The sequence below is a fragment of the Falco cherrug genome, chromosome 12, assembly GCF_023634085.1.
Source record: "Falco cherrug isolate bFalChe1 chromosome 12, bFalChe1.pri, whole genome shotgun sequence".
NCBI lineage: Eukaryota > Metazoa > Chordata > Aves > Falconiformes > Falconidae > Falco > Falco cherrug.
This window is the reverse complement of record NC_073708.1, coordinates 35,525,182-35,537,962: the sequence shown is the minus strand read 5'-3', so window position 1 is coordinate 35,537,962 and position 12,781 is coordinate 35,525,182. Positions and strand designations below refer to the sequence as shown.

The window sequence follows — 12,781 nt, the reverse complement described above, 5'->3', positions numbered from 1 at the left end:
GTTTCTGAATATGGTGTGGGAGTTTAATTACCAAGCAGTCCATTTTCTATCCTTATATTATGTGTATGGTTTGTGTATAAATAGCATCTCTATACTCCTCGGTTGATGTATCATCTCAACAGCCTTTGTTATGATGATATATAAGGAAATACACGCATCTCATTTTAATGTACACTCTCACAGGTAACGAACAACTCCAGCTGACCAAGTCAGGTGCTGGAACACCTGTAAAGAACATGAAGCACATTTATTAGCTGGAGGAAGGGATTTAAGTGCTACAGTGCTCAGAATTGAGATGCTATTTCTAGGTGCCTTTGAGATAGGATCCACAACCCTTCAGTAAATAAATAAGCTCTTTTTTGCACTGAGGTGAAGAGACAGCTTGGAACAGGGTTGAGGACACCCCTAAGGCTGAGAGACTGAATAAATCAGTACACTGAAGGAGTGTTGACCTTAGGAAGTAATGCAGACCAGTACTGTTGGACTTACAGAGTAGAAGGGATGAATTAAAGACCTGGGAAGCACTCTAGAGGGATTTTGCTTTGGGCTTGACAGAATGTCCCCTGCTAAGTGGCTGGAGTGTGCTAGGTGCACTCTTAGATCGTGTCTTCCAGTTAGTTTCATGCAAAATTCAGTTCATGTGCTTTGAAATCTCTCTGTGAATCACTTAAGGTGCAGTAACTGGGGACAACTGGGAGATTCACCTCTCCTTACCTGAACTAAACTATTCACGTAGACAGAGCATGGGAAGGTAGTTGTCTGAAACTGTCCAGCTGAGGAAATCAAGTCCAGGAATACACCGTAATGTTTGCTGTTCTCCAGGTCTGCCCTACACTAGAAGCATCTTTGCATGTGAAATTTGCTACTTGCCTCTGAAGACGGGTGTCTATGTGCTTTCTGGAAGCAAGCTTCTGTATTAAAAGGCTGATAACTATCTGTGATCTCCTGCAGTGTTGTAGAGGTTGAAGAACATTGGTTGTTCCAGGACAAGGAGGAAAAGACTACACAGAGCCGAGACAAAAGTATTCAAGGGCATTTCTGCTAAATGACAGGAACAACCAAGGTAAGGTACTAGAATCAGCTCTTGATTAAGGTCACTGGTTAACGCAGCTTGCAGTTCTGAAGCTATGCCCTTGCTTGTCTTTCTCCACTCTCTCAAATAATTTTCTTGCTACCTGTGTTCACATCTTCTTGGGAAGACGAATGTGAAATTTTTTGACAATGTCTTGTCAACAGAGTTTTTACAGTCTGGAGGGGAAAAGTCAAAGCACTGGCGACCTCCACCCAGTGGTCTGTGCCTACTAAGTAGTTGGGAAGGGAGGGATGTGATAGATGGTGAGGTTCCCTGTCAAAGCCTGAACCACTTGAACTTGGAGGTTCAAAGTTATTTACATAAGGGGTGACAACAGATGGAAGTTTCTGTTAAGTCTATCTTGTGTTTTAGCATTTCTCACAAAAGCAAGAAATATGGCATCTGCCTTTCCTTTTTATCTTCTCAAACCCTTACTACTCTGTCGTATTTCTTCCTTACTATCCCTCTGATCACTGTTACTATGGTAAAGTTTGTATACTGCACAGTTTATTCCATTATTAACTCAGAATACTATTGTTTATATTAACCACCAGAATACATGATGCTTATTGTGGAAATGTAGAAGATAGCAAGTAAATGCAGTCAGGATATTACATTACAAAATGCAGTTCATTCCTTAGTTAGCATCTGTATTTTAGGCTGAAGTGGGTTTTTTTTTAGTAGTAGTTATAAATTTTTTACAGTTTATTTTTTCAATTGTTAACAACAAGCTGTATTTTAACATTTTCTAATGAAACTTCATTTTAGAAATGGAAAGCAACTTGAATTTTCTGCGGTGATTTATGTAGTGCAAGTTACTGAAGCTACTGCAGTAAACAGACATTGTAAAGTTTGGTGTGCAGGTCCTGAATTCATGATCTGCAAAGCAGAATCCTTTTCAATGTAGTGCAATGCAACAACCATGGCAACTCCTTTTTAATAAAGTGATGAAATATTTTTTGTGTTTCTTTGATCTTGGCTACAATATAACTTCAGACATCGTAAACCCAACATTTTTTTCCTAAAATTCTGTTGCAAGCTCATGTAATTTTTGTGGTTTGTCTTGTTTTTTGGTTTGGTCTCTTTTCGGCTTTTTCATGGTCTTTATTAAACTTCTTTGGGGAAAGAAAAAAAAAAAAAGAAAATCATGTGTATGGGAACCTTTGAATTATCTAAAAATTAAGATAATGTGATGCTTCAATTAAAATATTTTCAAGTATATTTTTAGCTTGTTTGATTCCTGGGTATCACAGACATTACTTCATTTCAAGTTTTCAGTCTTTTTCAATTACAAAGCCATACCTCCTTAAAGTCTTGGAGGGTTTTAATTTGACTACTGTTTTTTCATTGATGTCATAAAAACATACTGAGTTACATTTACGTTACTATGTAACATGCAACTGTAAAGAAAAAGAAGGGACAGATACACAGAGCTTGAGAACAAATAAAAACCAGCTACATCTTGTGACAATTTTGGCCTCTGTGACTTTCTGAAGATGAGGAAAGTCAGTGGAAATCTCATAAGATAGCTTCTGAACCATGCCTTAGAATAAAGAGCACCTCTCCAGGTTTTTTTTCAAAGTATGATGAAATTCAATTTAGAATTTTTCAGGCAGGACTAAACTACTTGAAGAAACAAGTACTTACTTAGACTTCAATGGCTTTCACTTGTGTGCAATATAAACAATTTAATCATTACAAAGAGAAAACAGCAAGGTACGGTCTATCTATGTGTAAAGGAAGCATCCAAGACACTGTGGCACTAAATCAGTTTTAATCCCCGTATTGAAAGGTGCTGCAGCAGGCAGTTTAGCAGCTAAAGGACTCTTCCAGCTGTATTCCTTGGTGTACTCCTCCCCATGGAATCTGTGCTGCTTCACGCCTGGTCCAGCCAGCACATCTCTGGGCCATGTGGCAGGGGCTGGGGCGGGGGGCTGCAGGGCAGTGTGGGGGCTTACCCGCTGGCACAGGGGCCTGGGCAAGCTGCAGCCCAGCCCTTTGTGTTACGGTAGAACAAAGAAGTTACAGTAAAGCCTGTATGATTATTTTTAGGCAGTGTGGCAAATGACAAAAGCAAATTCTGCCATAAATCGCAAGAGTTCAGTTTTCATAAGGGCTGATGGAACTTGCGCCCACATACTAAAGACATTCAGTAATGAGTACAGCTGTTGCTGTTGTTGAACTGCAAAAGGTAGACTACCTGAGATTAGAGCACTGTTGAGGCATGTGCGGTGAAAAATTAAAGAGAGAGAGAAATCCTGTGTTGGAGATCCTGGAAGAAGTAGTATGGGGTTGAGAGTATGGGCACAAGAAGGCAAAGACTGAGGTTTTCACCTACTGTTCATACAACAGACAACAAGGCTCTTTGTGACACCGGTAGCTAAGGCTTGTTTTGCCATGAAAGTAATGAGTTTTGGTTACTAGGTGAGATCAAATGTCCTGCTAGCATACTATCCTGCTTATGGCAGTTGCAACAAAGAACACCTGGGGAAGATTTCAAGAACAGAGCATTTACTGATCATGTAGTGTTATTTTTGTCAAGTTTTTTTTCCTACCCTCCAAAAATTTAGAAGTTTCCTGAGCTGAAGGTGATGCCTTTGTATTTAATAATGCTTCATGGATGTCTCTTCCATTAATGTGACCAGTTGCTTTTGGTATGTGTTGGGAGACACAGCTTAGTTTCTCACACTGTGAAGAACCACTTTGGCTTGCTTGTTTTCAGCCTGACATCTGCTAACTTCATTTGTTGTCCCTACTGCTTGAATTGGAAGAGGCAGTAAACGGTCAGTCCCCAAGAATCTTCTGTGTGTCAATGATTTAAGAGAAAAATGTCTTGATAACCCCTTAGCTGTCTGTTTTCCAAGCTGAATAATCTCTTTGGGTATTTTCTACATTGTCTTGGTTTTGTGGCAGAAGAATTGGAATCAGCAAGTGGCTCATGTTCTTCCGTCAAGATGAGAGTGAAAGTTCTCTTCTCCGTTTGTGTTATTTTCTGGTACTCTTTTTTTTTTTTTTTTTTTTTTTGACTACCTCTGAACACTGAAAGGTAAATTTTCATATATTATCTATGATAACAAATGCATAGCTATTAGTCGACTCAAAGCTCATCTTTCTATATAACTATTTCTGTGCACCCCTTGTCTGCATCATTTTACATTTATCTGCCCTGAGCTCATCTGGAACTGTTTTGAGTCCCATAAGTATCAGCAACAAAAGTTTCCACTTCAGTGTTCCTCTCCTTTTTCAAGTCATTTATGAGTAGTACCTGGAGCAGCAAAGAGTCCCGACATGTAAGTCTTTGAGATTCCATAGGCGATCCCACCCCTGTGACAAATTTTTGTTTAGTCTTGAAATAAAAAAAAAAAAATAAATTGTGAGGGTATTGTGGTGAGTTGACCTTGGCTGGATGCTGGGTGCCCACCAAGCCATGCTATCACTCCCCTCCTCAGCAGAACAGGGCGGGAGAAAATAAGATGAAAAAAAAAAACCCAGCTTGTGGGTCAAGACAAAGGTAGTTTAATGAAGCAACAACAAAAATCACGTGTGTGGAAGCAAAGAAAACAAAAGGTGTTATTCCCTACTTCCATCAGCAGTTGATGTTCAGCCTCTTCCCAGGAGGCAGGGAAGACAAACATCATAAATAATGAGTGTCCCCCCTTACCTTCTCCTTTCCCTTAGCTCTTCTATCTGAGCAGACGTCATATGGTATGGAATATCCCGTTGGTCACTTTGTGTCACCTGTCCCAGCTGTGTCCCCTCCCGCAGCCCAGTGGTGAGGGGCAGGGGGAAGGTTGGGGAGACAGCCTGGACGCTGTGCGAGCCCAGCTCAGCCGCAGCCAGAGCGCTGGTGTGTTACCAGCACCTTTCTGGCTGCCGGTACGAGCGCAGCGCTGTGAGGGTGCTGGGGGCTCAGCCAGACCCGGTATGGGTATGTGGAAGGGAAGTGTCTGCTCCTTTAAGGGTATCTGCTCAAGAACCTTTTCCATGCAAAAAGGGAGGACAGGAAGAGGAGGAAGCCAGAAACAAGATCATTAAGTGACAAAGATCCGACTAACGAATGGTAAGGGAGGCAGTGATGAGATGTAAGCCCAGTCAGTCACACTAATTGGTAAGGGAATGTTTGTTTCAGTAAGATTATCTAGTCAAAGGGCTTATCAAATGGGATACCAACAAAAAGTGGGAAGCCATAAACAAAATATGGGGACACAGACTTGACAGGCAAACACAACGGTGACAAAGACAAGGAACAAACTGGCTCTCAGTAAACTGCAGGCACACTGGGACTTTGCAGCTTAGTGATGTAAACCTGAGGGTCCAGAATGTTGGGAAGGGGTCTGAAGGGGAAGGATGTCTGGAGGAACAGACAGAATGGAGTACAAAATGGATCAGTCGTGTAAAAGAGGGCAGTCAGCGCACATGTCTGACTGAGCCCAGCACCTGATCACCACAGTCGTCTTATTAAATCCTATCTTCTTATTAAACATTTTCTTAGCTATCTCTCTTTGTAATATCACTATCCGAAGTGTTTGTGTGTTGTAAGGAAGAAGTGCCTGCCACTGAGGGTCCTGTGTGTGTGGTTTCAGTACCAGCAAATGGAGCCAGACTGGGCATGTGGGTGCCCCTGGCTGCGGTGCCAGCTGCAGGGCGAGGTCTCAGTGTCGGCTGCTGATGCGGGTTCAGCTGCTGAGGCAGGAGCAGCATCTGCCCTGGCAGGCTGCTGTGGGGAGGGACCCGGGTGGCTGGGGCAAACGAGGGGCTGCCTGTGCTTGTGTTGAATGTTGGTCCTCTGTGTAGAAGCACAGAAGAACAGAAGGCCAGGGTTGGAAGGGAGCTCTGGAGGTCATTCAGTCCAACCCCTGATAAACCAGTGTCTCCTACAGCAAGCTGCACAGAGTCACGTTCTGAATGTCTCCAGAGAGACAATGTCTCTCTCTCCGGGCAGCCTGTCCCATGCTCTGTCACCCTCAAGGTAAATAAGTTCTTTCTCATATTCAGAAGGAACTTCTTGTGTTGCTGTTCATGCCCATTGCCCCTTGTCCTGTCACTGGGCACCAGTGAAAAGAGCCTGGCCCCATCCTCCTGGCACTCATCCTTAAGGTATTGGTATGCATTGATAAGGTCCCCTTCTCAGCCTTCTCCGGCTAAACAGCCCTAGCTCTCTCAACCTTTCCCCATCAGGGAGATGCTCCTGTCCCCTCATCATCTTGGCAGCCCTCCACTGGCCCCCCTCCACTAAGCTCCTTGTCCCTTTTGCAATGGGGAGCCTAGCACTGGGCACAGAGCTCGTTATGCGCCTCACTGGGGTAGAGCAGAAGAGGCTCATCGTCTCCCTTGATCTGTAGGTACCATTGAAGGGAGTGCCTCACCTGTAGCAGTACATGTGACTGGCCAATTCACGCGTGTCCTATGTGCGTGTTTCTAGGACATGCGCTCAGCTTTGCCACTGGCTGAACCTGCAGATGGGAGGGTGGCAGCCACGTCCCTGCACCAGGGCAGAGACCCTGGGCTCAAGTGGCTGGGCAGAAAGGCTGGAGCTGCAAGAGGTGACAGCCACTCCTAACACCCCTTACCATTTTTTGGCCGTAACAAGACTTTTCCTTCTGTGGTGGCTTAATTTATTTCAGGTTTTTTGGTGAGGAACCTTGTGGAACATTTTCAGAAATCCAAATATCCTGAAGATCAGCTGTATTCCCTCATCTTTGTGCCTGCTGACTCCTTAGGAAGTCTCTGGTAGTCCCGTGAGCCCTGATTTCTCTTTCCAAAAATCATACTTCCCAATATATCAAATATTCCAAATCTGTCTGCATTATTGTAGATTCTACTCTTTGCAACGTGCAGAGGCAAGGTTTATCAGACTGCAGTTTTCTGGATTTTCATTGGAAGTACTTTCAAAAACGTTTATCACCCGCATGCCTATATACACATAGGAAACTTAAGGAAAATACCGTTGGCCCTGCATATTCTCCTCCTGCTCTTGGCCTTTTAAAAAATGATTATTTTTGGTGTCCACACCTTTTGCAAATTAATGCTTAAACTTTTTTTGGCCTGCCTTATTGTGCTTTCATATTTAACCTGCCAAATTTTGTGATCCTTTGTAATTTACCCATTTGAGCACAGCTTTGACTTATCAAAAAATTCCTCCTTGTCTGTAGCAACTGCCCTTTTCATTCTGTCCAGACATGCTGGCTTCCTTTTGTCATCTCTCAGGCCCTTCTGAGAGACATGAATAGGTGACCTGCTGTGTCTCAAAGTGGCTTCCTTATACAGCCTTCTATCTACCTGAGAAACTCTTAACTTATGTAGTTTTTAGTGCTGTTCTAACCTTTTAAATTATTTTTAGCAAGTTTTCTCCCCTTTTAGTGTATTTTTAATTTATTCCTTGGTTCTGGTAGTCAGAACCAAGCCAAAAGTTACTTCTTATCCTGCAGGAGTCTATACTAACTTCTCAATACTGTATGTGGTTTTATTCTCTAAAAAAATCATAAGAATCCTAATTTTGTATTGGTCCATAAACTCTAATGAAAAGGAAGAAAAACCTTTGCTAGAGTGCATGTGAGAGTTGTTTGGTTTTTTTGCCAGAGCTCAGAAGTGCTGTGTAAGTAAAAACTTATTTCTGATTGTTAGTCACAGCCTAATGTATATGTATGTTCTGTTATATATAACTTCTGCTACATGTTATATATAGCATATGTTTTAAATATAACATGTTAAATACAATACAGAATATATATTTTGGATTATATGATACAGTATTATATATAATATTTTATATACACAATAATACACACATGCAATGTATGTATTGTATATGCTGTGTATTATATATACTACATATAATATATGATACATAGATAATGTATTTTATATACTTATTTGTAGGACCAGCTATACAATGTTTGTTGAGATTCCAATGTCCATTCTTGAAAGTAGGCTATAGATAGGTACACCCTTCTGCACAAAGGGAACAGAATAACACTGAGCTGTAGAATAATACCGAAGCTTCTCTCAGAATACGACTTCAGCTCTAAATAGCACATCCTGTCAAGCCCTGCTACCTTCAGGTTGCCATGCCTTATCAGAACAGGCCAGAAGACGTTAGCCCACTGCCTTGCCTCTTACAAAGCTGTCCTACGCAGCTGTTTTCACATTCAACTCAGTCTCTGACACAGGAAGCTCTTTTCTCTGTAGGTGAGATTGTCCGAGTTCTCTTAGTCATCCGTGCTGAGATGGAATAAGATTTCTTTGTAGATAGCAAAGTGTGTCATCACTTTCCTGCATCAGGTGTTGGCCCTTGAGATCCATTCCCCGGCAGGCAGACAGGCATCTTGGGTAGCTGTACCTGGTAAGTGGCTTAAGAGGGTAGGTGGGCTAGGTTTAGGAAAGAACTCTCGTTCACTTTGCAGACCACCAGTGGTGCACTGAGCACAGAAACCTCTGCCTGGGCAGTGTTCTGATGAAAGGAGGTCACTGGAGGAAGCAACTACCTGTTTTAAAAGTCAAGGGAGAAACAGATCCTCACAGTGTAGCGCAGAGGGGGAAATAGCTCCCCCCAGTACTAGTGAACAAAACCCTGTATGTGTAATTCAGTAACTATGGGAGCCACTGGCCCGGACTGGGGCCTCTGGGAGGACGGATGAGGTGCTACACGTGCCTGGTGCGGTTTCGTGAGAGCTCACCAAGGTGCCAGCTCGGCAGGGCCTGGTGGCGTGCTGGCAGGGGAGGGGGCCCTTTCCGTGCCTGCCTCTGGCACACAAATGGTCGGTTTGCGATTCGATACGAGCATAGTAACAACTTCCACGGTCTGTGCACGTTAATTTACTCATAGATAAAATAATCTCGTGCTGCCGAGGGTCTCAGGCTAGCCCCCGAAAGGGTTCCTCTCTCGGCAGGCGCCTGCTCCTCAGGCGGCTCCCGTCAGCACGCACGCGGTGTTCTGCGGGCGCACGGCGGCCGGGGTGGCACGGGGCCGCCTCGCGTGCGGCGGTACGGAACGTTCGGTGCGGTAGGCCGGCGGCGGGCCCCGACAACAGCCTGACGGAGCAGCGCGGGGAGGCAGGCACCTGCCTGTCGCGTCCTCTCGCCGCGGCGGCCGTTCGCGTCGCTGCGACCGAAAAGCAGTCTCCGCAGGCGGGCCAAGGGCTCTGCGGCGGCCGCGGCCCCGCCGGGCGGGCGGGGGCGGGGGGGGGGGACAGCCTCAGGGAGGCGCACACCCAGCACCCCGCGGCTGTGGGGACAGAGCCAGATTTGCGACCGAACCGCCTGAGCGCCCCGCGCGGCGACCCCGCGGCCGGGCGGGCTCAGCCCCCCCGAGCGCTGCGGCCGCTGCCCCGGCCCCGCGCCCCGCGCCTGGGCAGAGCCGCTCCCGCCGCGCGCTCAGCACGGGTGGCCCGGACAGCTCCGCGCGCCGCGGCGGGGCCGCTCCCCCGGGGCGGGCCGGGGCGGCTGCGGGGCAGGCAGCCAGCGTCCCGCCCGCCGCACAGCCCGGGGCGCAGGAGGGGAGAGCCCCCCCGGCCCCGGAGGCGGTACGGGCGCCCGCAGGAGCCGGGGCCGGGGCGGCTGCGGACAGGCACGGTTCGAGACTGGGGGCGCGCCCCCGCGGCATGGCTCTCCTCGCGGGCGGCGGCAGGGGGCCGAGGACGGAGCCCCCCCCCCCCCCACTACGGCTGCCGGCCTCGCCGGGTACGGCGCCCGCTGCCAGAGCTGTAGCCCGGGGCCGACCGGGCCCCGGCGAAGTTAGCGTGGCGCGTCCCGGGGCGGGGCCGGCGGCGGGGCCGGTTGCGGGCCGTCCTGCCGCCCCTCCGCCTTCCCCCGGCGTGCCCCCTCCGCCCGCGGCCCCCCCCGGCGCGGCGCGGGTACCGCCCCCGCGGGCTCGGCGCAGGCGTGGGCCGCGGAGCCGACGGGACGGGAGGGTCAGTGCGGGGCGCGGGCGCTGTTCCGAGCGGCCGTGGCCGAGCGGAGCGGGAGGTTGCCCGGCCGCCGCCGCCTCCTCTCATGCCTTCGCGGCAACAAAGGACGCGCTGAGCGGCAGGCGGAGGCGCCTGCCCCAGGCTGTGCCGGCGCGGAGGGCACCGGGAGACGATGGCGAGGAAAGGAGAAACCTCCGCGCCTCTCTACGGTGAGCGCCCGGGCGCGGGGGCGAGGAGGGGCGGGCGGTGCAGCGGCCGGCCTGTTTACGTTGTGGATCCCGCCGGCGTGCGGCGGCCGGAGTTTGTTTTCCTCGGCGGATGCCGGGGGCGGGGTGGGCGTAGGCCCACCCCCATCCCCCCTCCGCGTGCGGGAGGCAGCCCCGGAGGCGCCGAGCACCTTTCCGCTCCCGCTGCGGCTCGCCCGGCCCGGAGAAGGCAGGACGGGCGGCTGGGGAAGGGGAGCCGGGGGGCGCAGAGATGGGGGCGGGTGCCCCCCCCGCCCTGCCAGCAGGTGCGTTGCGGCCGCTTTGTCCGCGCCCTGGGGAGGGGAGGGCTGCGGAGGCGCCCGCCGGGCCCGGGGCGGTGCGGAGGAGGCCGGCGGGCGGCAGGTGTGCGGTGGCGGGAGGGCTAGGCCAGGCCGTGCAGGGCCGGTGTGTGGGGCTGGCGGCCGCTTACCCGGCGGGCTGGGTGGCAGCACGGGGGGCCGGGGGCGCTGGCGGGGGGCAGCGGCGGGCGGAGCCGGGGTTCCCGGGCCGGGCAGCGCAGCCGGCGCGCCGGGGAAGGCCCGCGGGGCAGCCGGCCCCTTGCAGCGGCCGCCACAGACCCGGCTCCCTCCGGCGGCGCGGCGGCAGAGCGAGCGCGGGCTGGGCTGCGTGGCGCGGGCGGGCGGCCGCCGCGGCACCGCGGGCCTGTGGTGCGACGCGTTTACGACTGGGGAAACTCCGTTTTGTAACGCAGCTCCGCGGCCCGCACCCCGGCCCGGCTGCAGGAGCAGTCACCGCCTGGCTGCCCCCCTGAAGGGGAAGGAAAGCCCGCTTGCGGGGGGCCGCGCAGGCCGGAGAGGAACGGGCGTGTTCCAGGGGCGAAACCCAAATAGGTGTGTCCGCAGTTACTTCTGAGGGAACCTGTTCCTGCTCCCATAGAATTCAGGTGGCTTCGCCCGTGACTGCAGAGGGGTAGGCCCAGGGCCAGCGATACTTGGCACCGGTGGCGGGAAGCCTGGCGGGGAAGTATCCCTCTGAAAGGAGAGCAGGAACGCGGCATTCCGGAGGGGAAAATACCCTTTGAGGAGAGTCCGGTGCATGCCGCGCTTGCTTCCGTGCCAGCTGAATGTCCTGTTGGCATAACACGACCCTTTCTTAACTTTGTTTTTTCAGAGCTTGTTACTCAGATAGGAAAGGGTGATCCTGTCATTACTCAGCTTGAGGGAGTCAGAATTATCCTGACTAGAATTTTTGCTATTTTAGCTGTTTCATGTCATCAGTGTGTTCACTTCCTTTTATGTGCTTTGCGTAAGTGGATTTTGTCAGGGGCAACGTGTATTGCCTTACCACATTTGCAGGAATCTTGAGTAATTGCTCCAGATATGTATTGGGAAGGAAGGTTTGAATTCAGATCTGTTCTCCCTGTTAGATCACACAGTGTTGAAGACTTATGAAAGTGCAGCACTTCCAAATTCAGCATATACAATATGGCTTTCCTTTTACATTAGGCTGCTGCGATAGTTACTCTCTTGACTTTGTTGTCTCTGCTGGTAACTGGTTACTTATTAGCCCACGGGTGTATTTTTCAGAGCTATAGGTGTCCTAAACTTCTCTCCTTGGTATTTCAATGATTCCTCAGTTGCAGCATTCATAAATGACAGAAGCAGATTCTTCTCAAAAGTTTTGGTCTTTTAACTTGTGGCATCAATCTGATTCTGTAGAACAGATGAGTCAAGCCCGTGGTTGACAGCTGATGTTAGGCTCTGTGAGCAGTTTCATAACTACCTTGGATTTCACTTTTAGGTAATGAGTATCCCATCAGATGACTGGTTATTATGGGTTGGACTGACTGCTGGAAGCCAAGGTACCAGCCGGAAGGGTTGATTGCTAGTGTGAGTATGGCTCTGTAAAAAGTTTTGATAAGCCCAGAGACATTTTGAGGCCTGTTCCTCTTAAGCTCTCTCACTTTTAGCCATGTTTCTCTTCTGCATGCATGTGTGAGAAGGATTGTAGATTTGTCTTTGAAAACAAGCTTCTCAGTGATTCCTTAAGTTTAGCCTTCATTGGGATAGCTGTAAGCTGGCTCTAGGAACTGCATCAAGTGTTTCCTTAAAATGGGTCAGATACAAAGGTTTTGTCAAGAATGATGATGTTGACTTTACCAAGGCGCATCTCTCTAGTATGGGACTTCCAAATGAGAAAAAACCCAAAGTTCTTTCCCACCAGGAAGGTTGCTACTGAAGCTACAGAGGCAAATCACTTGTTATTTTGTTTTCTCATTATAGCTGACTTTTGAGGTTTTGACATCATTGGTTTTTAACAAAAGTAACTGCAATGTTAAGGGCTGTCATGTGACTGTTGAAATCAATGGTAAAATTCTTTTTGACTTCATTGCAGAATCAGGTTCTTAGCGGTGATTGTACCATAAGCAATTTCTTATAGTGGCAAAATGTAGTTCATTGTTAGCTTACAGATCACTGAAGTCCAGATGGATGATGGCATTGTCTGTTAAAGAAAGCTTTTATCACACTTTTAAGAAACATTGTTGAGAGAAAGTATACGAGTGCCAAATTTTATTACTTTCAACTCAAATTTCGCTA

General features: G+C 49.0%; 1 protein-coding gene across 3 annotated transcripts in view; it reads left to right on the top strand.

Annotated features, from left to right (window-relative positions):
* Positions 1-9,748: 9,748 nt before the first annotated feature.
* SLC44A5 (solute carrier family 44 member 5) overlaps positions 9,749-12,781 on the top strand; it is a 94,314-nt gene continuing 91,281 nt past the window's right edge. Inside the window, exon 1 of one of the 3 annotated variants that reach the window (XM_055724991.1) lies at positions 9,749-10,187. In XM_055724991.1, the coding sequence (XP_055580966.1) occupies positions 10,151-10,187 (37 nt within the window). In that variant the 5' untranslated portion in view covers positions 9,749-10,150. Of the gene's footprint in view, positions 10,188-10,260; positions 10,490-12,781 lie in introns of those variants that run through there. The other 2 variants (XM_055724989.1, XM_055724990.1) reach the window with 2 other exon arrangements.